A 27,958-nucleotide genomic window follows, 5' to 3' on the forward strand; every position below is an offset into this window, starting at 1 on the left:
ACAATCATTTCCACATTCGAGACGAAACACCTCAACATCACCACCAGCAATTATCGGCACTCGTTTTCTGCTGCTTTTTCGCTCTATCGCAGCCTCTTCCACAGTCCCTTGTTTGCTTGGCACCCATACACACTTACGGCTTACGCGTTCACTTCTGGCCTACTCGGGGTTGTCGCGGAAACGGAGGGACATCTCGGTCTGCGAAGAGTTCGACAAAATTCGAGAACAGCCGATGAAACACTCTATTCGGTAAACCAGCAAACCATGGCGTAGAGTCCTACTCCGCCTACTGTGCTAAGGATAGAGCGACGAGACGATGATGGGAAACCCCGAATGCTGCTACACTTTTGGAACAGATTTTCACATCCCGTGGGCACACCGGTTTGAAACCAGGCCGGCTTTAGCTTCTTCTCGCGGTTAGCTGTTGGAAAAAAAACAAACTATTCTGCGAAGATGATAACTGATTTTCGTGATTTGCTTTTGCTTTTGCTTTCAACGGCAAAGCGCTGACCTCATACACACACCACCTAAAACGATGCCAAAGCCGCACATACACCACATGAGACACAATGAAAACGAACGAGAGCCACTCGTCGGCGAGAGAATGGATCTCATTTCGATCGATTATCTGCCTCTCGCTCTCGCTCCCAACGGTAGCTGTGTTTTCTTTCTGGCTTTCTGTTTTACTTGTCGCACAATGTGAGAGCGCGTTTCAACGACTTTCTGGCTACGGCCAGACAGCAAAGAGAGCAAGAGAGAACCGACCGCAAGCACGAGTGCGACAGAGAGAGCACTACAAAGATGGACACACAAGCTGCACTTTGCAAAAGGAATTCCCCGGTCACAACGTTTTACTTCCGGCACCCGCGACTGCCCCGTGTCGACACTTGCGCTGAAACAACAACCTATTTCGTCACCTTATTTCCCTTAATCGTCGCCGAATTTCGAGAAACGCCTTTCAAAGCTTGCTTCGTTTCACACACCTTTGCCCGTGTTCTCATGTAACACTCGGTGGAACCGCAAAGGCCACAACTTTTGCTGTCCGTTGTCAGCTGGACCTCGAAAGGCTGCAAAAACGGAGCGAATTCTTACCCTCGAATGCCACACCCACGGTCACTTTGCACACACTGGCCACGCGAAAGAGGGCTTTTACAATCGCGAAATAATGATAACCGTTAAATCATCCATATTTCTCTTTTCTCTACGGCCGAACTGAACTACTGAACTGCTGTTTTCACACAGCGCACCGTTTTGCGATCACTCACCATCGTTCACGTTGTCTCGCTTTGTCGTACGCGTCGCGTCGAGGCGGATTGTTGGATCATGCTATTTCGCTTTCGCACATAAGTGACGGTTCAAGGGTGCTCATTTTTAAAGTAGCTGAATTTGTATAACGCTAATTCGCCCCATCTCTTTCTCACTGCTGGAGTCGCCGTTTTCGATGCTGTAGATGAAAAGAAATGGAGAAACAAATGACAGTAGGACAGTTTTATCACTAGCCGATCGTTTCAGGAATTCGACTTCTTAAATACTTCCCTTAAATACGTCTGCTTCTTAGCACATTTGATTACAGAATTTTGTTTGAATGTGATTTACCTATTTCCCATTATTAGTAAAGTACAATACCTTTTATAGTGGCTTTCTGTACTGACAGTATTCGAGCACTTGCGGAACTCGACTGAGTTCCTGAGATCCGGTTTTCGAGCCGCCGTAGATTTCGGGTAGAAATCGCTGGTAAAATTCTGACATTTGTCACATCGAACCGTTTTGTAAACACACGTGCGTTCCGGCGGTTTGTTCATCGAGAGAAACCGATCCGAACGGTGCCGCTGTTTTCCCGTTTTTCACATTTCAGATTTCCACCGTAGTGCCAAAACAATGAGAAAAGAGAAAAAACAAAAACCGACCGCTGGGAAAACGAAAAAAGTCGTGACGCCGGTGGCGGTTTCCGACGAACCGGAACCGGGTGCCGTGAATCGTGAGATGGATCTCATCAAAACCATCAACGAGGAGGACGAGGTGGAAGACTTTTCGGAGGAATCCGACGTTGAGGTGGACTATCAACCGACCAAGATGCGGACGGCCAAGAAAGGGGACTTTGATGGCACGTTTCAGTTCGTATCGTCGGTCAAGGAGTACAACCACGACACGTGGGACGATTTGATGCGCTTCGTGAAGCGCAAAAACCGCGGTAAGGTGGACGACAAGATTGCCGACGTGATCCGGGGTCGCACACAGGAGGAAGCGGATGCCCTGGGCGATGCGGACGGTGACGATAAGGCTGCGGTGGTGGATGCGGAGGTCGACCTGTCCGACGACGAGCTTAAGCACGATTACATGAAGGTGAAGGAGCGTAAAGGCAAAAAAGCACGGGCGGCTGCCGCAAACGGGGACACCGTCCCATCGGTTGAGGTGAAGGAGGAAACGGAGGATGGCGCCAAGGATTACTTCGAGGAAGCGGAAGGCGCGAACGAACACATACAATCGTTTTACCAGATGGACCTGTCACGACCGCTCATGAAAGCGATCGGTGCCCTGGGGTACATCTATCCGACACCGATTCAAGCGGCCACCATTCCGATCGCACTGCTCGGGCGCGATATTTGCGGTTGTGCCGCTACCGGAACCGGAAAAACGGCCGCCTATATGCTGCCCACGCTGGAGCGGTTACTGTACAAACCAAACGCGGCCCAAGCCGTGACGCGCGTGTTGGTGCTCGTGCCGACCCGTGAGCTCGGTGCGCAGGTTTACCAGGTGACCAAACAGCTAACACAGTTCACCAGCGTCGAGGTGGGCATCGCGATCGGTGGTTTGGATGTGAAGGCGCAGGAAGCGGTGCTGCGGACGAATCCCGACATCGTCATTGCCACACCGGGACGGTTGATTGATCACATCAAAAATACGCCCAGCTTCTCACTGGATTCGATTGAGGTAAGGATGACGCCAAACGGCACGGCTTAAGCTTCCGTCTTTGCTTTATAATGATGAAAATTCCTTGCGCTCAGAGCGACCGGTTGACGGTTGGAAGATGACGCCTTAGGGTGAAGTGATCTCGATCGCCGAGCGATCGTCGTCTCACCGCTGATACAATAGAGCAACATGAAACTGGGGCTACCATTTGGTACTGGTCGCTGTAGAAATGCTTCCCTTTTCGTTCGCAGATCCTGATTCTTGACGAAGCCGACCGTATGCTGGACGAGTACTTTGCCGAGCAGATGAAAGAAATCATTCGAAGCTGTTCGGCCACCCGGCAAACGATGCTCTTCTCAGCCACGATGACGGAGGAGGTGAAAGATTTGGCCGCCGTGTCGCTCAAGAAGCCCGTCAAAATATTCGTCAACAATAACCAAACGGTCGCGTTCAACCTGCGCCAGGAGTTTATCCGTGTGCGCGAGGGCCGTGAAGCAGATCGTGAACCTATTCTGGCCGCCCTCGTTTGCCGCACGTTCCACGACCACTGTATGGTGTTTGTGCAGACAAAACGGACCGCTCATCGGTTGCGCATCCTGCTTGGACTGCTGGGCGTAAAGGCAGGCGAACTTCACGGCGACCTGACGCAAGCGCAGCGTCTCGAGTCCCTGAAGGCGTTCAAGGACGAACAGATCGATGTGCTGGTCGCAACGGACGTTGCCGCCCGTGGTCTTGACATTAGTGGCGTTACGACGGTCATCAACTTCGTGATGCCGCCCACGATGGAGCATTACATTCACCGTGTGGGCCGGACGGCGCGGGCCGGTCGGGCAGGTGTGTCGGTATCGCTGGCCGGTGAGCTCGAGCGCCGGATCGTGAAGGACATCGTGAAGAATGCGTCCAATCCGGTCAAGAACCGCATCATTCCGGCTGAGATAGTCGACAAGTATCGGGCGAAGGTCGCTGCCCTGGAGTCGGAAATTGACAAGGTGCTGGCGGAGGAGCGAGCGGAAAAGATGCTCCGGCAGGCGGAGCAGCAGCTGACCAGTGCGGAGCGTAAACTGAAGGGATTGCCGGCCCCGAACGCAGATGGACCGCCCCGGGAGTGGTTCCAGACGTTACGCGAAAAGCGGGACGAAAAGTTCCGCCTCGAGGGCAAGGACGCGGCGGAGGAGAAAGAGAAGCGACAGGCTAAAAAGCGGAAGCGCCGCGGCAAGGAAGATGATGACGATTTCGATCCGGTGCGATATCACCAGGAGCGGATGAAGAAACCGAAGCTGACCCCGACTGCCCGTCCCGGCAAAGCGAGTGCAGGAAAGGCGTCGGCAGCGGCCGCTGACAACAAAACGCCCAAACAGCAGGCCAAGGAGCGTGCCCTCGAGGAACTGCGCAAGGTGTCGATGGTGCAGGCGAAGCTTGCCAAGATTCGCAATCGTCCTACGCGCGTCACGGCCACCGACGATGGTGATGATCGGCGGCCAGCGGCGGTGAACGGCGCAGGTGGCGCTGGTGGCAAGCGGAACAAAAAGTCGAAGAACTTTACCCACTTCGAGCGCGATCTGACCGACGTGGGCTCGAAGAACGTGAAAAAGCTTCGCTACGACGCAACGAAGAAACAAAAGATGGACAAAGTAGACAAGCGCAAGATGAGCGGCGTGAAGATCAGTGCGGAAAAGTTCCGCAACAAGCAGGGCCTCAACAGGCACAACAAGGGCAAAACGTTCGGCCAGAAAGCCCCGAAAGCTGGAGGCGGCGGCCACAAGGGAGGTTCGAAGGGCAAATTTGGTAACAAGGGGGGCAAGCGCAAGTGATGCGCTTGATCGGATGTGTTGTACCGGATGCGGATGAGTTACGACGGTCCTCTTTCAGCATGAAATAAATAGCCGACCGCTGAGATCCTTTTTAGTGTCCAAGCGTTTAATGTACATATTATATTCTCGTACCTTCCACACATAATCTAATCTTACGTTTGGCCATCCATTTGGCCAAACTTTGCCTCGCATGCATATACACATTTGCTCCTCCAGTTCCCGCGCTAGTGTCTATTACCTGAATAATGCACATAATGTTCTTTTCTTTTTGTTCAATCAAATTGTTAATCGAAAAAGTGACACACTGAATTGCCGATAATAACTGAAAGACTCCCATTGCACGAGAGTGCTACGAGGGATATACTATTAATCGTTATTTACTTATGAATGGTGGAAACATTAATAAAACACGAAAACTCAAGCAAAAGAAACAAAACTGCCGTCGCGGGAGACCTTAACCTAGAAACGAAACGTCCTTTTTGTCCTCTGAAATGCAGTACGTTCTACAGTACCACTACAAATGTTAGGAGCGAAGGATCGTCGTACTGTTCAAAGGCCAGGTCGACCAGCCACGCGCAAACAGCACGGATATATGTAAAAAGATCAGACACTATAATTGACAAACGTTAAACAGGACAACCGCTTCAATGACCGGTTATCTTATTGGACATTGGCCTAACGATTTGCCTATTTAGTAAGAGTATAAGATAATGTTGTAATAGAATATCTTTGTTATAATAGTTCTTGTTCTGCTTTGTAGCATCCTTCACCATGTTATTTTTCTGTGATTACTTCGTGTTTTTTGGGTGGGGACCAGAGAAATAACTAACGGACTATCTACCAAACGTAAGGCGACGTAAAACGAACGTCGGCACGGCACTCGCACTAATGCCCGATGCCAGATTCAATCGGGATTCTCTCGTCGTACACTAACAAAATCGGCCGCCTCTCTGTCTCTCTTTTGCTCTCAGGTACACGTTTTCTTGCATTCTATCGAACTTCCTATCTTCCCTATTTACAGAACGACGGCTCCAGCGGGGATCCGGGCACCCGGTCTGATGTTTAAACAAAAGAAAACGCATTCATTTTAGGTTGCGTAGTAAATTTGTGGTGCGCTTTGTAGGGCGCAACGAAATGTTTAAAGTAATGTGTAAGTTTGGATATCTATGATGAGAGCAACCATTGATCTATTGATCTTCTATCGAAAGGGTTGGATTTGAACTTGGTACGTTTGGTTACTTGTTGAACGATCCATTTCCATGATTTAAAGGATCCATTCGATACGAGGGCTCGACTAATTTTTACACCACTTGGACGGGCGGAACTGCAGCGGTTTGTCCATACCTAGGCTGTACTCTGCCCCCATCGATCTAATAGGTGCTCTCCCAAAGATCCAGCTAGCCTCATGTCGCTGATCGCTGAATATTGCAGCGGAGCTCCTCTTCGAACATGATGTTTAGAATGTCCCCGTATGATTATCAATCAAGATAAAGAGATGTATGCAGGTGGTTACCGATTAGGCAACCAGTGAGTTCTCATCGCTGTAGTAAGCACCAGGATTCGGATCCATGTTTAGTAACTCATTCAAATCGATGTAGTCTCCGCTGACGATGGTTCCGTCGGTGCCAATCAAATTGTTGCCACCGAGCAAACCAGATGCGTCGTTTGTATCGTTGTGAGCAAGCCCATTCAGACCGATGGCGCCGTTGTTGTTGTACAAATTACCGTTCGAATTACCCTTTCTGTAAGCCATGATTTGTCCTCCTGTTGATGGGTCACCAGTTATTGGCAGAATTTCAAAAGTTTCAGAGCGCGAATGTTGACGGGAGATGTGAGGAAAAAAAACGACAAAAAGATGAATAATTAGTAACTGTCGATATAGGTTTGATTGTTCAGAATTGGTTAATAATGTCTAAGTACACTAAAACGGTAAACTCGCATTACGGATGTCGATACTGAAGTTTTGAATTTAATTTGTTTGTTGTTGTTCAAGGATTAATTAAAATAAATGCCTTATAAACAATAAAAGCTCTCATTGTTCTCGCTCACACACTGCTGTTGCTTGTTGGCCGCACACAATCGCAATCTTAAGCAATGTTCAACCCGATGACCTATGCTTCTGGATGAAGGAAGGCCTCAGCTATATTTCCTGATTTGTCCACCATTCAAACCGTAACCATTTATTCATTCCAAACACGAGGCACACAGGCATATCAATCTTTAGTTAGGAACTTTGAATATTCTTTTGATGAAAAGAGGAGAAATTTATTTCTAGATCGTCAATTAAATGGAAAGGAATGGAAATACCTGATGTACCATCTTCAAGTAAAACGATCGTAATCATACGGACCTGAGACTTTTGCTTTTAAAACCTCTTTCAGTAGATGTGTTCCCCTTTACTTCACATTCTTGTTATCTCTTTGCTCCCTGCAAAATACCTCACTTTTCGGTACACAAATGAGGATAAGGAATAAGGATAAGATGGCAGGAGATGAGGAGAGATAATGTAGTGTTGTAAAAGATACATGTTTCTTTTTGTGTTTGTGTAAGTATGTAGTTTTAAAGATCAATCAAACGAAACGTGTACAACGGAACAAAAGTTAAACAAAATAATAAATTGCCCTTTGTTTAGATGGTGAATGCAAAAGAGTAATATACTACGACAGTACCTTGTGCCCAGCAGGTGACCGTTCGAGTTCTGTGTCCGTATCTTTTTTTCTAACTGTTCCATGACAGAGACCATCGTGGCCATATCTCCTCCTTTCTACCGTTGTACTTGTGGGTTTCTTGTTCTCCTTTTCTTCCTTTCGCGCGCGCGCTATACTCAACCGCCACCGACGACGACGACGACGACGACGACGAAGACTAGGACGACGATCACCGACGGAGGGCCATTCGCCTACAAGTTCTACTTTCTTTAGCCCGACCAAACCGACCAAATCCAAGCTCTCCTCAAATAACGGCAGTCGTCTGCAGCATGCCGGCACGCTTCTTCATTCTTATTCTCATTGTCAACATAACTGTGTAATGGCATCATTAGCTTTTCAAAGACAGCAAAGTCGGAGAGATACATTAACTAGTGATCGAAGGTGCACATTTTCAAAAAAAATCGGAGCTTGGGAAGCAATGGACAGCAAATGAAACAGCTTTCTTCCATCTTTATGACACAATTCATGGGTTACATTTCTGATCCTTGGCCAATTGTGTACCAGCGAGAAAGAGAGAGTGAGAGATTGTGGGTTTATTGTTAGTAGTTCGCTTGTGATCTCACGAGTTTGTGACACGCACGATCACACACAGAAGCTCTCTTTCTCTCTCTGTCGCTTTAACATGCACGCACGCGGGGGATTACCCTTTTATTGATGATCACAGTCGCGATCGTTGGAGGTCGATCTCTCATTGAAATCCTGCTCTCAAAATCCTATCCTCATGCTCTTTGTTCCAACCATTTTATTTCATATCATCCCCATCTCATCATCAACCATATCTTTGCATCGCAACAGACATTCCTGTGGAAAGGAAGAAGGTCAGATTGTGATTAGAGATTCTGTGAGTTGGCAAGGCAAGTTGAATTATTTTGTTCAACTGTGGGTACAATCAGGCAGGTTGGCGGGACAGTATCTTGCGAGGAGGGTGTATGTGTGTGTGTAGATTGCTCAGCAGGGCTGTTTGTTTCGGCTTTAGAGTTTAGTTACCTTACAACCTTCAAAACCCGTCCTACGCGACACACCGAATGCGGTGGTAGTACCGAGGACACAAAGTGGAAACGTGTTTCGACAGCTTTTAATTTTAGGTGAAAACAACCAAAGCTCAAATAACTAATCAGTAAACGATATTGAAAAAAAACATATGTCTTATCAAGTAAAGTAACTAACTTATCATTTGGAAGAAGATCATTTTATCCAGAACAAAAGCGTCTAGAAAAAAACGATACAAGGGAAGCGAAATGAGGAAGGAAGTGGAAAAAGGAACAACTGACCGATCGACAGTTCAGAATCTTTCTTATAGACGCTGCTGCGTGTGAGAAAAAGGATGCTTACATTAAAGAATGGAAGTAAAATGTTGGATAATAGTGGGAAAGGTTTCATCTGCACAGTGACAGTGCGTGGTTCATGAAGAAGCACAATGATTTTAATGATCTAGAAACTATGTCTTTAAACTTTCCGCATACAAACTAGAGTTTGGGAAACAAGTCCCGAATCATGGAAAAGTTTGAATGACTGTTTGATTACGGATGTCTCGTTCACTACAGTAACGGCCGTTCGCCGCAACTGGTTACCGGTCTAGCGTACCTGGGGCCGGGCTGTCAGATGTTGTCGACTTTTCATTGCTGCCTTGCTGTTGTTGCTGTAGCTGTTGCTGCTGATGTTGCTGCTGTTGTTCGTCCGTCATCAAATCCGGCAGATTCATTGGGAAATCATAGTTGAGCATATCTTCATTGTTGTTGTTGAAAAGCTGGAAAACATACAAACATGGAAGTGCTGTAGATGAAGGAGGAAACATTGTCGAAAACGGCCGACAACAACGCCAACGATCGATTGAAACGTGTTGCGAAATATTGAGTTTGTTTCGCGGTTAGAAGGTTGATAAGTTTTTGCATTTTGGGTATTTCCACATATAAAAACCAATCAAACATACGAGGAGTTAAACATTGACATAAACGATCGACGACAAGTTTCTCGTTCTTGCTTTTCCTATCCGTTTCATATGCGCCCGTCTCGTGAGCCACAGGACCGAAGGTCTTAGTCTCTAATGCTTACATCGGTCCTAACCTTATTGAGGGTATCCTGATCAAACGGGCATGACGGGAAGTACACTCGACCGTACGGAGGTGTCGTCGAGTTTGCCGTCTGTGTGCGTCGATCATCATCGATCGGGTTGGATTGTTCATGTTTTGTTTAAAATGTATGTTTTTGTGAAGATATTAATAATCCAATTCCGGCATTCGGGATGTAGTAGTTGCTCCACGATCATCAGCAACAGCGCCATCATCGTCATCATCATCAGCGCCATAGGAGTATGCAGTGTAGTACAACAAGGGTTATTGATTTATACCAAAATATCAAATTCCAAGCAAAAAAGTGTCAATTTTTTGATTGAGTTTTCGGTTTCGGTTTGTGAATTGATTTAGGACGACATTTGGGGTTTACATTCATATTAGGAAGAGAAGAAAAAATGTCAAGCATGAAAAAGGAGTTTATTTTAAGCTTGTTTGAAAAATCGGGTAATATTGTCCTATGTGACAAAGCACACCAACCAATGGCGGCCTTGGTAGGCCTTGAAAATATGCAACCAATGGCAAGTCAATTAAAACAGTTGACCATTTGATTGAAGCTGCCTGCTGATGAATTGTACAAAAACATTCACCAAACAACGTCCAAAGGTGGTTGAATTAAGAAAATGTATCAATGTTTTGGAAAAAAATAGTTGACAATTTTTCAATATGCAGAATTAAAATCGAAGAAAAGTTGAATGGTCCGCAGACTGATCATCCGATAACGGTCGATAGCACACAAGCATTAACGTGCGTACGAACAGCCGTTCGTCCCTCAAGGCTAGTAAAGCGCCCATTTTATAGCCTTTCATCACACTTACCCCGAGCAGGGCATTCGCGTCCATCTGATAGTTGTCTCCTTTCAGCAGCTCTCTCAATGAATCGAGATCGTTCTGTACCGTGTCAATGTGCTGTCCGTATTCAGCCCTAAAACGAAAGCGCAACAAAGAAACAACATACGCACAGGAAAAGAAACAAGAACATTGATAGTGGAAGAAACAAAACAGAAGAGAGGTGCAATGCCCTTCGATTAATTTCGTCGCTATCCCTTGGCGTACCGAGCTCTCCATTGTCCCACCAACAGTCTTTAACCGTAGATGCTAATCACGATTTTCTCGTGATTCCTTGTGCATAAATGATTCACCACGATCACGATCACGATCACGATCACTCATAATCATTTGACGATTTGGAATGACCACCATAAGCGAACGAAAAGAACTAAATAGTAAGACGGATCATTGAGGATGGTTAGTTGACAGAAGCAGAACAAGCCCTCCCTAAAGCAAAATGATTACTGGGAAAAACGAAGATCGTGGATCGCCCAACGAAGGAGTGAATGCTCCTGATTCAATGCATGGGGATGCAGATACAGACATGAATGATTTGTAATACATAAATGTACATTGAAAGTGGAGCACGTGGAGAGCTCGAATGTGTGACATCTTTTGTGTACTCGGTAAAACCTCGGTGTTGGTATTTTGACGACGAAGGCAATCAAAGGGCGGTGCACCGCTCAGTATATCAGATTCAATTGTCATAAAAGTACTAACACCGTGTTTAAACGGGACATGTCTGCATCATTACTGACGAACTTCGATAATTGTTGATCTTGCTGCTGCGGTTGCATCTGGAGCTGCAGCTGTTGCTGCTGCTGCTGATCTTGGTGTTGCTGGTTGCCGGTGGCCTGATTCAGCATCATATTAGAATCGAGAGAATTTTCATCAAATTCATCATCGTGGGTTTCTCCATTGTCTAGCCCATCGCCGATAGCTGTTGGAACCTGCTGTACGCCGCCCTGTTGGACACCTTGCTGTCCTTGCAGTTGCTGTCTCTGGAGTGAGGCCTTCATTTCGTTCATGTTAACGTTCGGATTATAGAATCCTCCGTCGACGAGGCTGAACGAACCGAGCATCGGCGATCGTTTACCGTTGCCATTGCCATCCTTCACTCCTAGTCCAGACCCCATCGTCTGATCGCTGCTATCCTCGAATATATCACCCGGGACGACATCGGCAGGTGTCGTAACGAATACATCGCCACTATCGAAAGATGGACCAACTACGGCCGCCAGTGGAGGCGATGGGCTGTTGTTACTGCTGCCTTGGCCTTTTCCGCTGTAGTTTGACGGTCCAGCTGGTGCCACACCGATCTGTTGCGGTTGATCGTTGTTCGCGGCCAGCGATTGTTTCTTGACGCTTCCTCCAACGCTAATCCTCTTTACTCCTTTGGAAACCGCGACAGGTGCTACGGTAGATTTTGGGACAGTTCTGCCCGTCTTCATAGGTACTACTGCGGGTGCTGCGGTTCTCGCGGTCAAAAGACTTTTCTGTCCAACGACGCTACGCTGCGGCCTGCCACTTCTCGTAGCCATCGTCACACCCTTTAGTAAGCTTTCTCCGCCTTTCCCAGTCGACTGTTGCTGTTGCCGTTGGCGCTCCCGTTGCTGCTTCAATTGCTCTTGCTTTTCCATCTCTCGAAGCACCATCGGAGTGTTTAGCATCATGTCGTTTTCACCGTTATCTTGATACATCGCACCAATCTCTGGGTTCGCTACTTCGTCCACATGATCCACCAGATAGGCGGCGTGTTGATCGACGTCTTCGTCCCCGTAGATGGCTTCCTCCTCATCGTCGTCGGCGCCATTGACCGTACTTTCGATCAACTCGATCAAACTAAGTGGCGCCTGATTCGTACCGTTGTTTCGTGCGCCATTCGATCTGTTACTGCGCGGTTGTTTCGCCATACTCGGAGCACTATTCAATCCGTGGGGAGAGAACACTTCTTCGTCTAGGTCACCATCTTCACCACCACCATTGTTGCCACCGTAGACGGCTCCTCCGCTGGTACTGCTAGCGACGCTGCCAGTGGGACTGCCGGCGGAGAGCGATGGTGTTACTGTGCGATACGGCGAACGTCCCTGTTGCGACATCGGTGACGAGATCTCTGGTATTTCCGAATTCCTGTTGCACAACAGAATTATAGAAAATCTCTGTCAGTCTAACCAAAAAAATAATTTAGCCCTGTTTTTTTTCTGAGGAGTGTTCAAGATGAGAGGTAAGCCTTATAGAAGCATCGGTTGGTGGTTCCTTAAACATAATTTTCCCTACTCATTAGTTTCACTTATTAAGAGCATAGTGTTTGTTGGGAACTCAGAGTCGCTTTATGGATTCTTTTCCGCGGTTTCCGCACTTGTTGTTTCTTATTTATATAATGTATGAATTGTTGTTGTTTTGCTATTTTTGCTACTCACTACTGTCACTATACTGATAACGAATGGACGTAGTATATAGCACAAAATATGAAAAATGTACGATGATCGTTTTATGAAATACAACATAAGAATAAGACAACATTAAACACAAAAATCGCGAGGATCAGAATAAATCTCGCATCGAACCACGGACTTTGCAAAGTGAAACAACGGGACAGGAGCAGAAAAACGAAAATATCCTAAACAAATCAAAAGACTTAACATTTAAAGCACGGTTTGGTTTCATAAATCCATATAAATTCTTCCATCGAAAATAGGTTTCTTCCGCCAATAGTGTAGGGTAGCGAAAGGAAGCGGGAAAACCAGAGGTCGGAAGTGAAGTGGCGATCAGTTTTGGTGGCCATTTTTCGCTTCGATCATTACCTTTTCGCTTTCTTGACGCCCGGTGCTATATTCTCCTTGACAATGCTACTACCATTAACGGTCCTAACGATTGCGCTACTATTAGCGCCACTAGCTGAAGTCCCCTTGCCAGTAACGGCGGACGTAGTGCCGACGGACGATGAGGTGGGCACGATTTGACCGGACATGACGGGGATAACTTTGACTTTCTTGCTCTTGTCTTGTTTCGACCTGCAACAGGAGTGGTAGGCAAGAAGATGCAAGAACAAATAGAAAAACTCCACGGTACGAGCAGAAAATGGTAGAGAGTTTTGGATCAAGGCGAATACTTGTTGATAAAACGCAGAGGATACTCGGCTGAAGCGACAGCCAAAATGAAGCAAAGGAAAAAACAGAACGATGTTACAAATTAAAATGCAATAAAAACAAACACAAGGCGGTCAAACGATAGTTTTCTAGGGCTTCGATTACAATACTGCGGTACAACAACAACAAACTACAACTAAGCAAATAAAGTACGATCTACATTTTGATTAACTCAATTCTAACGAACTTGTCAGTGTCAAGAAACTTAAAAATAATCATGCGAAACTATACATAGAGGCTTTTAATTATGCTAAGTAAATCAAAATACTGAATCCAGGGCAAGCCGATAGTGAAACGGGACAGAACGCAATAGGTGGTAACTGGAAATGACTTTACAAAGCGGATTATCACCGGTATGGAGTGTTGATTGGAGTGAACAAAATACACCACGAGGCAGTGAAAGTCGACAAAAATGTACTAATCGATCGATTCGAAACATAAACCATCATAATTTGGCCTAACTAAAGTTGATCGCTAAAGATATCATGCTACAAACGTAAATCATTATCTCGTCTCCGACACGTCTGAAATAAGACGCACCGCGAGTAAGGGTTTTATGCAATGCATAATAGCTATTGGTTGTTATAAACATAAAATGTGCATCAAAAGAATCTTCTGTGGATGTTACTTACAGTAGATCTTGCTGATTCGCGTAGGCCACTTCTTCCAATGCTTCGCCCAATTCCTCAATGGTTGCACTATCAGTAAAGTCATGTTGCTTTTTAACCTGAAAATGAGAAAATACAACATTGCCAGCACGGAAACAGAACAACAAAGAACAGATGCTTCGCAGCAACATTCGTGTGTCACTTACTTTGGCCTGTTGTGGTGCCTCGTTGATCATAAGCTGGAATCGGCGCTTGTTGTTGCCATTGCCCATCGTACCGAGGCCTCCGCGTGATGGTTGAACGATTGTGACCAAGAAATGGATGAGCTGAAGAACAAACACAGTTAAGTCGGGATGTTGTGCCAAAGGCCAATGATCTATGTCAGATTATTCTGAACATTCCGAAGACTGCAGCGTGAAACAGATGCTTGAACCTTTGTTCTGCACGAATTAAAACATCAGTTTGACACGCTGACAATTGCTACAGACGAAGCCAAACTGAACATAACAGCATATCATGAAACGACCCCGCCGTCGTTTCAAATATCAAAAAATTTGGTTTGCAAAGCCTGTCCGAACCGCGGATTGGAAGAGGAAGAAACCGTCACCAACGCTTAAAGCGTTGACTGGACTGGGCGCAATCAGATGAAATTATACGACCAATAATCAATCCTCCGTTTATGGAAGAGTGACTTCACGAGGCCAAATTATTCGTTAAAAACCAACCATCGGTGCGTATAAATACATAACTTTACTTTTGAAAGATCGTTTGTAGGGTAAAGGCAGTTGGCATCTGCAAAAATCGGGCCTCCTCACGGGGCCCTGCGGAGGGTGCGTGCACGAGTTGAGGAAATTATCAACATAAAATTAAAATATTCAAATGCCACCGCGACAACTGATTCGTTACACGACCGAGGCGGAGGGTTTGAGAGAAACAATATTGAGCTTGTAATAAATTCACACATGCATTGACCAACTTGCCGGCCCGACGACGGTGGGTCACGTAGAGTAGCCCACACCGTGCTACGCAACCTTACCTTGTTAACAATCTGCTGCTGCTTGTGGTGCTTCTGGCGGAGGATCGCAATCTCACGCCAGAGAGCCTCGTTCTCCTGCTTCATCGTCTGAAAACGGGAGTCAAGGGAATCTTGCCGGCCACGCATGTTTTTCACCTCGCTCAGCACCCGGCTGACCGCCTCCAGCTTCATGGCGCTTTTGTCGTCCTGCAGCTGCTGGTGCTGCTGTGCTTGCTGCAACTGTTGCTGCTTCGAGGTAGCAATCTTGCGCTTAATGTGCTCCAGCAGGTACGGATGGTCCTTCTGGAAACAGGGATGTGTAAACTCCATCTCGTCCTTGTCGAACCGCAAGCCGCCATTGTCAATCGATGTGATTTTGTGGAAACCATCTGGAAGCAGAAACGCAACAAAAATCTCATTCGCAGTTCGGAAGGAGCAATGGGCGAAACCAGACTGTGGAAGAGTAACACTCACACATGTTCAACTGCCGAATAAAGCTGGCCATATTGTTGTGTTTGTAGTTAAGCGGCAACAGTTCTTTGGCGAACTGTGCCTGATTCTGGATGATGAAACTGCGACCATCCTGCATAACAAAAAGAGCGACAAACTTGTTAGATTGGATAGTGAGCGCTTGAGCTGTCTTGGAACACAATTATGTTGCCTGAGACATGAAATTGGTTGGTTGGTGTCGTTGATTCGCGCAGAACCACAACTGAGTTTTGAGAGAGATTACAGCGTATCGGACACGGTTGCCGAAAGCACAAGCGGAATGTAGTCCTTTTTCCCATTTGCAACAGAACTACAAGTTTGCGCTGCTAAAAATTGATTGCGATGATCGGTTACCTTCGACCGATAAGAAAGATAACTTATCTGTGAGGTAACTTTTTAGTAGGATGCTACATCGTTTCATTGACCAGAAAAACGAAATCAGTCACAAAAAGAAGCCAGAATAAAACCCACAAACAATAATTATCGTTGGTTGCGGTTTGCCTCGCAGAACTATGCCGTGCGTTTCCACTGTAAGCTCGTATTGATAAGGAAGGTTGTTGAGCTAATGCCGGCCCCTTACTGTTGACTCTGGTTCATTATTCAGTAGTGTTGGGCATGGTTCAACGCCGAACAAAATGAGACAAAACAGAGTGATGACACAGGGCAATAGTGGCCTGTAGAAATTAAAAATAAATCTATGAAATTTACATAACAAGACAACGACCATTTCTCTTACAATAACTCAATTCGTATCGTCTGTCAGCCAAATGCAAAAAAGAATATCCAAAACCTCCCTAAACCAATAGCGCGCCTGTGCGAATCGAAATGCCTCAATTTGTAGGTGTATTCAATGTTTGGTGCTTTGCTGTGGTGGAGACTGTCGGCCACCACACCACAATCAGCGGCCGTTGGGCCTATTTTTATTCTCTGCCCGCGGCAATCGCAGGCCGGTGAATGTGGTTGCATGTGTAGGTTAGAAAGTACGACGCGACGCAATAGAACGAGAATCGTAGCGGCGACGATTATCACCGCCGTTAATCGCAGTATGATCGTACTATTTAGTCGAGCCCGAGACTATAGCTGTGGGAAAATTCCAATTCCTTCAAGTGTCATAGTTTTATTCAATGCCCTCCTTGGCCGCCGCGTACCGTTACTGTGTTCGTGCTAAATTGATCCTCGCGATCCTGTATGCATACTTTCCATTTTCAAGGACTCTTGTTAAAAGCTCATTTCCAGTAGCGGGGCCAAGTGACTGTGCTAAGGAAGGTTGACGGTGCGCGTGGATTGTAATGTTTGCGATCGATTTTGATTTCACTCTCCGCTGGGGTGAATGTTTATATTTTTCTAAGCGCAATCCCCGTCCGGCCGGTATTGGTGTGCGGCATTGTTTCGCCACCACAAACCACGCACAAATACGGCCACAGTTGCGGTCAACTGCCGCGAACAAATCGATATGTTGGCCTATGACGTGGTGTTGGAACCATTTGCTGTTGCTGTAAATGATAAAATAGGTGCAAAAAACGAAAACACAGCCTGATGCGTTACGTAAAAAAGAGCTGCCAACCGGTAACAAACACAGACACAGGTTTGTTGATTTGCCGATGAGTGAACCGTATGCATTCCACGAACTTGCGGACGGCATAGAATGATCACAAGTGGGGGTAAATAAAGTGGGTCGCCAATAAAAGTTACGGAAAAAGATAGATTTGCTTGATCTGTTTATAAGAGTATGGGCACAACAATCTGGTTCTGTTGTATGGATAAATACGGACTACGGACTGGATTCGTTTCCGTTAAGTATTCCAAAAACAATCATCAATCGATCATTAAATTCTCACCCAACCTATCATGCACGCATTTCATCATACCGTCTGTACACGGCGCACGCACACCCCTAGCGAAAGAACCTTCAGCGAAGGACACACGCGACTACGTCAATGGCGACTTGGTGTCGAGCCAGCAGAAAAAACAACGACAACAAAACAGGTAATTTGCTGCTGCCGACAGAAACAATCAAAAACCGGTCACCCAATGTTGCTGGGCCCCGCGATCGATCGGTCATCTGTTGTTTTGCCTTTGGGCGATGGTTTACTTTGTTGTTGTTTCACGAAGCAAGCACTGTTTGCTGTCCAATGAACGAGTGAACCTTCTGGGTGAACGCGAAACGGATGAACGCCCGGCTGTGTTGAACGGTTGAATTTATTTCGACAAAAACATACGGGCGGCCATCTTTGTTACACTATTCCCAACGACCTTATGAGCCGCTTTCCCCACCTCTTAACTATTGCGTCGAGCTTGCGCTGTCTCGTTCGCACATTCCGACACTCTGCCTAGAGCCACATCTCGCCTCTCGCTCTAGCAACAGCACCGTTGTGGAACAACATCTGCGGATGTTAGGTGAAAACTTGCCCAACCAACGAACCACACGACAATCACCACGCACAATGACTCAGCAGATTGACCCCAGGACGACAATAGAACAACAACACTCACCGTGCTCCATGATATCAAATCGTTCGTTTCGCTATCTTCAACCAGGCGCCAGAGTTTTGCCAGAAACGCTGGAACGCCCGTACCCGTTTCGCTGAACGTGTGCATTTTGCGCAATCTTATTCCGCTGTGTTGCTGTTATTGTTGTTGGTTATTTTCACAAATACACACCGTCCTACACTACCTCGCGCACGTACGCACTCTTTTCACGTCAGACAGACACGCACACCACCGCACACTCAGGTGGTAGCAATTTCCACATCCAGCAGAGAAAAGGGGTTACCGAGCACTTGGTACTTTATACTTCTTTCGGTTGTGTTCACGGTTTCGTTAGAGTTTACTATTGCGTCGACACTTCACACTGTGCACTGTTTACGTTAAATTCGACGGGAAATTCTGTCACACGCGCGCACACAAAACGCGTCCGAATCCGGCCAAATTTTTTTCTCAGTTTTTCTGTGCACTTGGTTTCTGGCTGTTTTGAGAGTCCATCCGATGTTGAACCTTACTTTGATCTTCGAAACCTGATGACGAACCTGACCAAGTGCCATTTTCCCCTCCAACCCTTGAACCAATCACGACTGACGAAACTGCTGCTGTCAATTCGATTGAAGCTTCGTTTATACCATCGTGTTCTAGTGCTACGAAACGCGTAAATTATCTCTTTGTATAGATCGACAAATTTAAACAACTAATAAAAATGTAATAATAAAATATTAAGATAAAAAACGGTGCCATAACTTTATTTCACTTGCGAAACCGTGCACGAAGTGAGGCTAAGAACTATCAAAATCAAGACCATAAATATAAAGGAAACGAAAGGATTGTCCTTTAATTGGATTTGTTGCCTAACAGTAAAAGGGGTTGGAAACTAGAACTAAGAAGATAAGAAGAAGAAGAAAAGATAAGAATCACCACGGCAAAGGTGCCAAAGAACTACTGGCAATCCTTGCTTTACCTGCGCCAATCCCGCTGTAACGCCGGTTCTACGAAACCCGGGGAACCTATTCAACAACGCTGAAGGATTAGCCGTTGCAGAGATCCGGCATCGGCCACAACGCCTACCGGAGGCTGAGAACAGAAAAATTCAGGACCTACCTGTCTACCTGAAAGCGCTTGCCCATCTCGGGATATCGGGAGGAATATTTAACAAAACACCGATTTATTCGTCACAAAAAACGAAGATCAATTAAGTTTATTCGGGTTGTCCTTTGTAGCGAATTTTCATGTTTCTGCATAAACTTTTTTCCCCATACTTTAAACTATGTTAAAAATTTGCATTATGTTGAAAATGCAATTTTTCGTGGACAATGAAGATATTAATGTTGTTTTGATGATGATTTTTGTCGATGTTGATCGAGCGAAACATATTTAGCAAATTCAAACGAGATTTGCGGTCGGAACACAAATACGGTGGAAATTTGCCCAACAGTTTCATCTGTAAAGTGATGAGGAGCATGTTAAAACATTTTTACGAAAGCAAGAGCACATGTTAGTTTAGAAGGGACATTACCTTAACCTCAATTTGGGACGGCTTCTATGTTGAATTGGCCTTCTGGAGTGGAATAAGCGCGTAAGCGTAAGTGGAATTTTTACACTGCCACTATAAGAACAGAACTAAGAGAACAGAACAAAGAAAGGTTGTAAATTTCACGGCAATTAAGGGTTTTTCTAAGTTTATAAGTTTTCAACGGCAATTAACCTACAAACTTGTTTCACGATGAGTTTTATTGAACAGCGTTTTCAGGACGCCACGTTTTTGTAAGTGAAAAAATTGAACCCATTCGATTTGACATATCAAAATATGGCTTTTTTTCATGTAAAAAAAATATGGCTCTTTCTCATGTAAGAAAATTTGTTCTAAATAACAATTGTGCTAAAAACACATTTACACTACGTGGCAAAAGTTTGTATGACTTTAAATAATGATTTCAAAAAGGTTCCCCCATCTCGTTTACGGAGTGTGATGTTTGGTCCCCAATACAACACCAGGCGGATTACTGAAATATTTTATTGATTGATTTAATTATCGTACATTCACAGGCAACAAAATGTGCAAGATTTTCCCGCTCACTTCATTACACTTTCACGTTTCTCTCAAATCCTGGAAGCGTAATAAGGAATAAGAATCAGGAGCAATTCGCACAAAACATAAAGGGCTCATTCTCTATTGTTTTTTGTTTTTGCAACATAACAGCTCGCTCTAAACAACACTAAAACCAAACAAAAGCTAAACAACTCGCACAAATAATAGAGCGCATAACCATTTCGCTACTTTCGCCGGAGGGGTTTTGATTGAAATCACCAAACATTGTTTAAAGTTCCGAAACGTTTCACTCAAATGTAACGCCGTAACCTGTTCTTTGCCACTATTCACAGAGCGGAGAGTATTTTACAATAGTAACGACATAAAAATGATATATTACTTTGAGTAACACCGTAACTCCCGTCTCCCGGGCGATCGGCTTCTGCCGTCCTAAAGATCACTATATACTGGGGACTAAGGTTCATTTAGAAACTGCGTTTGTTTTCTTCAATTGAGGACATCGAGAGCAGGTGCGACGGAAACTGGTTTCTTATCATTTTAACCCACATCCGGGGACCTATTTGGCTAAATAAATCGATTTCCTACAATGCATCCATCGCTAGACGAGGAATAATCGAATAAATTACGAAGGCTTCTATTAACCGCTCCGTCCGCTCCGGCATTCGCTAGTCGATAAAAATGCGTACACACAACTTAATCGGTACTGGGGCAAAAGGACGCTGTCCAGACGTTTACTTCCTCCTCATACTTCTCTCGCCACGATCGTGAATATTTTGGAAAACTTGCAAAAATCGTCCGTAGCACAACAATGGTGGCTAGAGAATTATATTCACAAATTTTTAGCTAAGTGATAGTAGAGTGTTAGAGTTGTGTGTTGCACGCCCTTCCTTCGTCCCCGTCATTGTTCCAGTTCTGCTTTCACGTTGTACGATCCGGGATCTTGCCTTACAAAGTGTAGTTTGATTAGTATTGGCAAACGTGGGGTATTGCGGCGCGCCTCGCTTCATTCGTCACTTACAAGCATATATTGCACCACGCTGCTGGTGAACAAAAGTAATTAAAATAAAACATAATCAAAAGTAACATAATGAACGAAAATAAAAACAACAAAAAAGTTATTAATAAAAACGATTATATTTGTTCTTTTTGCTTTAACTTAAGTATTATAAAAAGGACATAGTTCTGCGTTTTCCACTACAGTTCTCTGTCGACTAATCGGTTGTTTCCGTTATCTTCTCTTTCCACTGTAATCATCCTTTCGCCCACAGCGCTCGTTATTTTTCGTTAAACGTGATCAACCACCGTTAGGGGTCTCGAATGTGACCCTCCCGTGATAGGGCTGATTGGAAACTTAAGCGACTATTTTACAAAAAAGACACCAACAAACGCACTAAGAACCGGGGATCGATGTTACTTGCGCGAACTCCGCGCTTGTTTCTGTCTGTCGACCCTGACCGTGAGGGAGCGGGGGTCTGTGCGAAAGAAGGAATCGTGTTACCTTTTCTTGGGGACCGAAGAATCGATCATTGAACGGTCCAAATTATTGTAATAGTTAATAATAATATTAATTTAATATCTATGCGAATTATTCCTTTTACTTCGTTAGTCTGCGCATGAGTCTTATAACCTACAACGACTTGCCTTCGTCGTAGGTGAAAGGGGTTCAAAAGTTAGAGAAAAAGAGAAGAATAAATGATGAAACAAATTAACGAATAATGATAGCATACGACGCTATTATAATCAGGGTGTTTAATGTTCAATCCACCGACCATCATCTCGACCGCATCTTCGTTTAATAATAATGGTTGGTTAATAAGTTACTGCGGATTGTAATGCATTCACGTTCTTCCTTCTTTAGCGGACAACACTATATGGTATGTTACAACAACTATCAGTTTGCATTCGTAATTACTGTCATTCCTAAACCATAGATTAATGATTTATAGCTACAAAAGAAAAGAGAAAACTTTTACGGGAGAGTGTTGAAAATAATACGCAGAAGTTAACCAAACAGAAACTGGCTAAATTGTTCAACAAACGGTTTAGTTACTAAGGCTTCGGAATCAAAAGGCTGCCACTCGAAAGCCCAGCAATTTTTGGGGTGCCATCCGGACAGGGCCTTGGCCTGTGGGCAATGGAAATGTCGGACGACGAAATTTGTAAAACAAGGAGCCCTAAAAGCTGACACTTTCTCGACTCGCAAGCAAATGTTGTGTCTTTTATCAGTTATTTTTCATCGGTTAGAGGTTGGTTACCTTTATTTCTATCTTTCACGTGTTGGGCGCGAGCGGCAGTTAGAAAAAGAAAAATCATCAAAAAGTAAATCATGCAAACTTTTCCCTGAGGGAAAATACCAAAACTGCCATATACAATACTCATTAAACGAATACCAAAATGGGGGAGGGAAAACAGAGGTGGGTGGCGCAGGGCAAGTGCAATATATCCTTGGCGTACGCACAAGACTTTACTTTTTACGGTGACGCCCCGGCGGATGATGACGGCGGTGCTGCCGCCGTCCGCGCACAGGGAGGACACCCCTTGGAGGTGGTAATGATGGTGGAACAGGTCTGGGAACGCCGGAGATACGTCCCTCAAATCACTAGCGCCATGTCCTTTTTGCTCGGCAGGTTCGCCTTCTTTCCCTGCCACAGCGAGTTGTGTATCGTGAACGCATCGATCGTGACGGTGAGGTGTTTGGTGTGCACTTGGGTGAAACATTTAGCACCCGAATTGTATCTGAAAGAGAGCGCAAAACGACGGCGAATTAAACCGGAACACCACACGCAAAAGCGGACGAGAGCAACGTACTTGAAAAATTTGTCGAACATCACATCATCAACCTGGCTCGGTCCCGTACCGTACAGCTTGATGATCTGCTCATTCTCGGGCCAGTAGCCGTACAGGGCCCGGAACTGGCAGCCGGCGTCGCGGAACAGCACCAGGAAGTGCTTCGCCTCCGACCGGGCAATCTTCTCCAGCACCTTCTGCTTGGCATCACGGTTAACTGCACCCGGGAAGACACAGTACTCGACGGCATTCAGTATGATGCCACGGTTGGACTTTGTTGCCGGTTGTTTGTACAGTCTCGGCCCTGTAGAGGAGGAAATCAAGGCCAGGGATTGGTTAGTTAGATCAAAACGGACACCTCATAAAAAAGCACCGGTAAGGGCGGGTTAGAAAATGGATGATCCTTATTCCGCGCTACAGACCACTGTAATCCATCATGGAGCTCGCGTTCGACGAGATATCGCTGGACCCGTCGTCGAAGCCGCGCCGTTTCGTTATCAACCCGGGCGGTAACGAGCCTGGCCCGGAGGGCGAAGGCAGATGCCGGCTCGATGGTCCCATTCCCGGCGACGGTGCTCGCCTCGGTGGTGTGGCACGTCCCAGTCCGGAATCGGAGTCTGGGGTGTCATGCGAAAGTTGCGGCACAGCGCGCGCGTGACACGGTCGAGAGGCGTTAGTAGCGATCGCAATCATCCGACAGCGATTCGATTCCGATCGCAGCAAGCACACGTTCACAGCACGTACACAGCAGGCACACAGGCGCAATGAGTTTGTTCAGACAATTATTCATAGTGTGCCATGAAGATGGATGGTGAAGTGGAGGGTAGAAAGGTAAAAAATATGAGTCAGTAATTTTTCCATTTTGATTTTTCACAATAAAGCAGATAGCAACGTTAAAGGGCAAGCGTGTTATCAGAAGGATAGGCAGGACAACAGGATGAAGGTAAAAGAGTTATGGGGCTGTCGGCTGCATCGAATAACCACAGTTACATCTAGTGGCGGATGTTCCATGACCCTGGCGTTCGCAGGTTACTAGATCCTACTGGGGTTACTCGATTCATCCAAAGTTTGACAGTTGCATAGAAGGATTGTTTTCGTAGCACCGGCGGCGGGTGTTTTCTGTGGCAAGCAGCAGCAAATTGAATTTTGCTTGATTTATTTGCCCAATTTGTTTGTAACGTGACACCAAAAACATATAATGAGTGTTTGTTAAAGAACTTAAAGAAAATAATGGAAACATTGAACGTAAAATTGGAAACAAAAAAACACTAACAACACCATGAATGAAGAAAAGAATCAAAAACAGTGCAAAATGGAAAGTAAATGTAGACCTCAAATGTGATGAGCTAACCCAAATTCACAAACACACCCACAATCACACATGATTTTTGAGTAACACGGCGAAAATGGCGAAAACAAATGGCGATAATTCTTTATCCGGAGAGAGCGGAGTGGACACATCCTCTGTCACCCCCTGCTGTGACCTTCGACGAGATTGCTGCCAATTGCTGCCCGCACGTGTTTTGCCTACCACTAAAAGTGTGTGTTGTGCCTCTAAGAGTGTTTTCCTACTAAACCTAGCTACTGATTGCTAATCGATGCGGTTAGTACCAAACTGTTAGTGTTTCTAAGGGATTGTTCTTGGAGTTACTTTTAGCAAATAAGCGTTTCGACCAACTAGGACAATGCGAACGAACGGGAACTCAATTCAACCAGAGCACGGAAAATCGATTACCTTCAGCAATACTGTCTTTAGAATCTCGCAGATTTGTCGCACTAATATCGTGTGAAGATTGACCACTACGTTTTTTGTTGATCGCACTAGGTGATCTTTTTAACGGACACGCCTTAGCAGCGCTGTTTTCGATCGTTAGTCGACGAAAGACAGTGACCAAGCATTCCTGCAACCGGGAGGAATTTCGCTGGTTCGCTTTGGACAACAACGTCCGTTCCTCTTCCATTCGCTGCCGTTCGCCGGATTGCCGTACCAGTTCGATTAGCTGATCCGTTTTTCGCCCGCGATCACCTCTGGGCACGACTCTAGTACGGCACTGTGCTACAGCTAAGCACCGATCACAGTACCAATGGGCAAGATTTTCCTTTTCTTCCGCCAATTGATCGAGCCGAAACGATGCCGGAAATGCCACTGTTCGACGGAAGGCAGATCGAACCATCGCATCTCCGCCGCCATCATCGTCGTGGTGCCGCGGGTGCGACAATGGAACTTTGCTAATTGTGGCACAAGCCACACATAGCAGCATTGTGTAAGAAAAGTGTGTCGGTTTTGCACAAACAAATGCACCACTCTACGATCACGGCGCACCATCAACTGACTGGTAGACGGTTCTGGAAGAGAGGCTTTGCTCTCGCGGCAGTGTGGTATTTTCCGGTTGCTAAAAATACGATCCATACGATCATACGGAGCACGGTTGCGGTGATGATCGTACAGCGAAATTATGATATGTTTGAGAGACGCGCCACTAACTGGACGCAAATGACGTGGTCGACGCGCATGCTGGGTGCGGAACGATTTGTTTATTGCCCTCAGGGTCGCTCTGCTAGCCACAATAACTGGCCACTCTCTTTATTGAATCTAATTGCACTAAAAGTGGAGAGCACTTCGTTGTCCAGAGAGAAAGAGGGAGATGGAAACAAAGACAGTCAAGAGATTCTCATCCAAACCCATTGATTTAAGCTACATAGAAACATAAACAAATGTCCTGCAAATCTGTACGTGCCTGGAGATGTGTGTGAAAGTAAAGAGAGTAACATCCGAAAATAGTGTGCGAAGAAATCACGAAATTGAAGTAAATATAATCAAAGAAACAGACACCAAAATCAAAGCGATAAAAAGACAGCAACCGAAAGAGAGATTAGATAAAAATCCCATACTGTAAGTCATAGAGATATGATAAAATAGATATTTCTATAAACGTTAATAACTTGTGAATCAACAACCCTGTAATACCCGTCATTACTGAGCTGGGTGGTGGTGTTTAGGACGCCTCAAAGGAAGTACCATTATTTGACAGAATGAGGCGTCTGTTGGCGGTGAGGGAACGATAGGCTCTGTGCAATGACCATAACCATCTGTGTGACCCCATATAACAGAGAGGAGGCTTGTTTGCAGGGTATGAGGTTCATTAATGGTGCTGCTGCTGCTGCCTGTTTCGGCGCACCAGATTCTTACCGCATAGATTCATCAGGGAGTTCGATTTACGTCCCCGGAAATTGGCACCTTTCGCTAGCGAGATACGCGACAGTGTACGACCCCGTTCGATTGTGGCTGGTTCTGGAAGAAGCACACATACATAGGCATAAGGAATTGTGTGACGATCGATGGATGGTAACGGGAGTACGATCTTCCCCCGTGTGCCCCGACAACACAGGGGATGGCTGTACTATTCTCGGAAGGAACGGGGAATAACGGCGACACTAAAAAGGGAGCATAAAACGCGGGCGCTCTGGCACCCCCTAGAAATAATTGATCTGCTAAAGACTACGACGAAACGTAAAAGCAACGTAACAGAAGGTTAAACCATTCACGATACATTCGAAGAGCTGTGTGCTTGAGATCTGTATTTGTGTGCTACCGAAAAGGAAATAATACTAAGCGTAAAATCCATCTGCCCAGTAGTTTTCGCCAAATCAAAAGTAGAAAAATGGCCATCACATGTATCAAAAGCAAACAGTGTATAGGGGGAGGGAGGTCCCTTTTCCGAAAGTGATTATAAGAGCGCACTTCGTCCACCTTCCGGCTCTGGTTAGCGAATCTCGAATCTCGGGTTCTCGAGCAGCGCGTGAATTTGGGTTGTAGAAAATCGTGAGAAATTCATTAATGTCTAGATGACAAAACCAAAAGTAAAGAAGAATTAAGCCAACTTTTACATAAGCGAGCATGCAATGATGATAAAATGGAGTTTCTATTAACTGCATCTCTGGTGCAAAACAAGAAAATGTGTGCACTTTTGTTAGTAGTTGTTTCAATGCTGTTGTTAACGGGAATCAAGGAACGGTTTGAAGATGTTAGTTTTGTTATCTGCACACTACGGGTAAACTGCTGGGAAGCATATTTCATTCTAGTAAATATATGTTTATCACAGAAACTGAAACAAACGAACGTCGCCTAAAGACGCAACGTAAAGACGTCCTTAGACAGAGAGACCATCACCAACCTCTTCCAGTTTTGTAGGATCCCCGGCGACCAATGGGCGTCGAGCTACTGCTAGGATACTCGTCCGGTGATTCTGCCGGTGGTCACCATTTAATGGATCGAGTCCACGACCACAGATGGTGAATAATCGCCGCGCGATAGTGGTAGTAAGTTTAGTGGAATATATTTCGATACATCGGTGCAGAAGTTGAAGCGGAGTGGAGTAAGAAAGAAAGAGAAATAAACATAAGATTGTTAGAATGTGTATGCCAATCGGCACTGGTGACCCCGTTCATCAACTTTGTTGCTACGGATCTTACGAGGCCCAAAGAGTGTGTCATTTATTTACAAACAAGCAAAGCAAGGCAAAGTGTGATCGGCTTTCAATATGTAACAAACCTTCACGTGCTCGTGGCGACACTTTTCGATGAACACATCGCGCAATAGAGATTACACATATTACCACCCATCACCATCCGCCACCGCGGTATTGGGAACTGTTACCTCTTTGTGGTCGGTAACTTTCTTCCAATTCCAACGCAACCCCCTTGACGAAAACTATACAAACAATCAGGGTACGACGTCACGGAAGTAAGGGTTGGACCCCTTGATAGGCTAAAATAGGAAAACTTAACAAAACTAGACCAAACATTACCTCTGATTGCGAGCGAATCCTGCGATCCCCGGTAGTAGTCTCGGCGCATCGTGTTCGAGGCACTGTGCATGCCGAGACCTGTGATGCGATTAGTGTGTCCACCAGTCCAATCGTTCCGGCGACGGTGCCGAACGTCAACAAAAATGCACACACGCGAACACACACACACAGATAAAACACATTTAGAAACAAACAATAGATTGGACGCACATAAGGGAAGAAAGAAAAAGAAAAGGA

General features: G+C 45.5%; 3 protein-coding genes and 1 long non-coding RNA gene across 10 annotated transcripts in view; 1 reads left to right on the forward strand and 3 right to left on the reverse strand.

The window, feature by feature from the left end:
• The first annotated feature begins 1,878 nt into the window (after positions 1-1,878).
• LOC131205733 (probable ATP-dependent RNA helicase DDX27) lies at positions 1,879-5,136 on the forward strand. The gene is made up of 2 exons (XM_058197964.1): positions 1,879-2,931; positions 3,162-5,136. The coding sequence occupies exons 1-2, from the start codon at positions 1,879-1,881 to the stop codon at positions 4,719-4,721; spliced, it is 2,613 nt and encodes an 870-aa protein (XP_058053947.1). The 3' UTR covers positions 4,722-5,136.
• LOC131205732 (uncharacterized) lies at positions 4,817-18,518 on the reverse strand. 7 transcript variants are annotated; one of them, XR_009156761.1, is made up of 13 exons: positions 18,083-18,518; positions 15,575-15,683; positions 15,122-15,489; positions 14,292-14,411; positions 14,110-14,204; positions 13,133-13,342; positions 11,049-12,458; positions 10,317-10,422; positions 9,494-9,571; positions 9,014-9,176; positions 8,074-8,230; positions 7,391-7,761; positions 6,345-6,485 (listed from the first exon to the last, which is right to left on the reverse strand). XR_009156761.1 is itself a non-coding variant. In XM_058197960.1 (11 exons), the coding sequence occupies exons 1-11, from the start codon at positions 18,185-18,187 to the stop codon at positions 6,238-6,240; spliced, it is 3,012 nt and encodes a 1,003-aa protein (XP_058053943.1). In that variant the 5' UTR covers positions 18,188-18,518; the 3' UTR covers positions 4,817-6,237. The 7 variants fall into 7 exon arrangements, 3 of the variants coding, with proteins under 3 accessions (XP_058053943.1, XP_058053945.1, XP_058053944.1); XR_009156760.1 differs by having other exon boundaries at positions 7,391-7,913; positions 8,010-8,230; XR_009156759.1 differs by having other exon boundaries at positions 7,391-8,230.
• A 770-nt stretch (positions 18,519-19,288) lies between these two features.
• Positions 19,289-19,829, reverse strand: LOC131205556 (uncharacterized). Its single transcript, XR_009156750.1, has 3 exons — positions 19,786-19,829; positions 19,593-19,696; positions 19,289-19,517 (listed from the first exon to the last, which is right to left on the reverse strand). It is a non-coding gene; the product is annotated as an uncharacterized LOC131205556 (long non-coding RNA).
• A 1,448-nt stretch (positions 19,830-21,277) lies between these two features.
• Positions 21,278-27,958, reverse strand: part of LOC131206497 (patronin) — a 38,064-nt gene continuing 31,383 nt past the window's right edge. The window contains exons 22-27 of the mRNA XM_058199066.1: positions 27,722-27,799; positions 27,089-27,160; positions 26,104-26,205; positions 23,336-23,530; positions 22,935-23,217; positions 21,278-22,862 (exon numbers count right to left, since the gene is read on the reverse strand). Coding sequence (XP_058055049.1) covers positions 22,718-22,862; positions 22,935-23,217; positions 23,336-23,530; positions 26,104-26,205; positions 27,089-27,160; positions 27,722-27,799 — 875 coding nt within the window. The 3' untranslated portion in view covers positions 21,278-22,717. The remainder of the gene's footprint in view (positions 22,863-22,934; positions 23,218-23,335; positions 23,531-26,103; positions 26,206-27,088; positions 27,161-27,721; positions 27,800-27,958) is intronic.

The sequence above is a fragment of the Anopheles bellator genome, chromosome 1 (assembly GCF_943735745.2).
Source record: "Anopheles bellator chromosome 1, idAnoBellAS_SP24_06.2, whole genome shotgun sequence".
NCBI classification, from domain to species: domain Eukaryota; kingdom Metazoa; phylum Arthropoda; class Insecta; order Diptera; family Culicidae; genus Anopheles; species Anopheles bellator.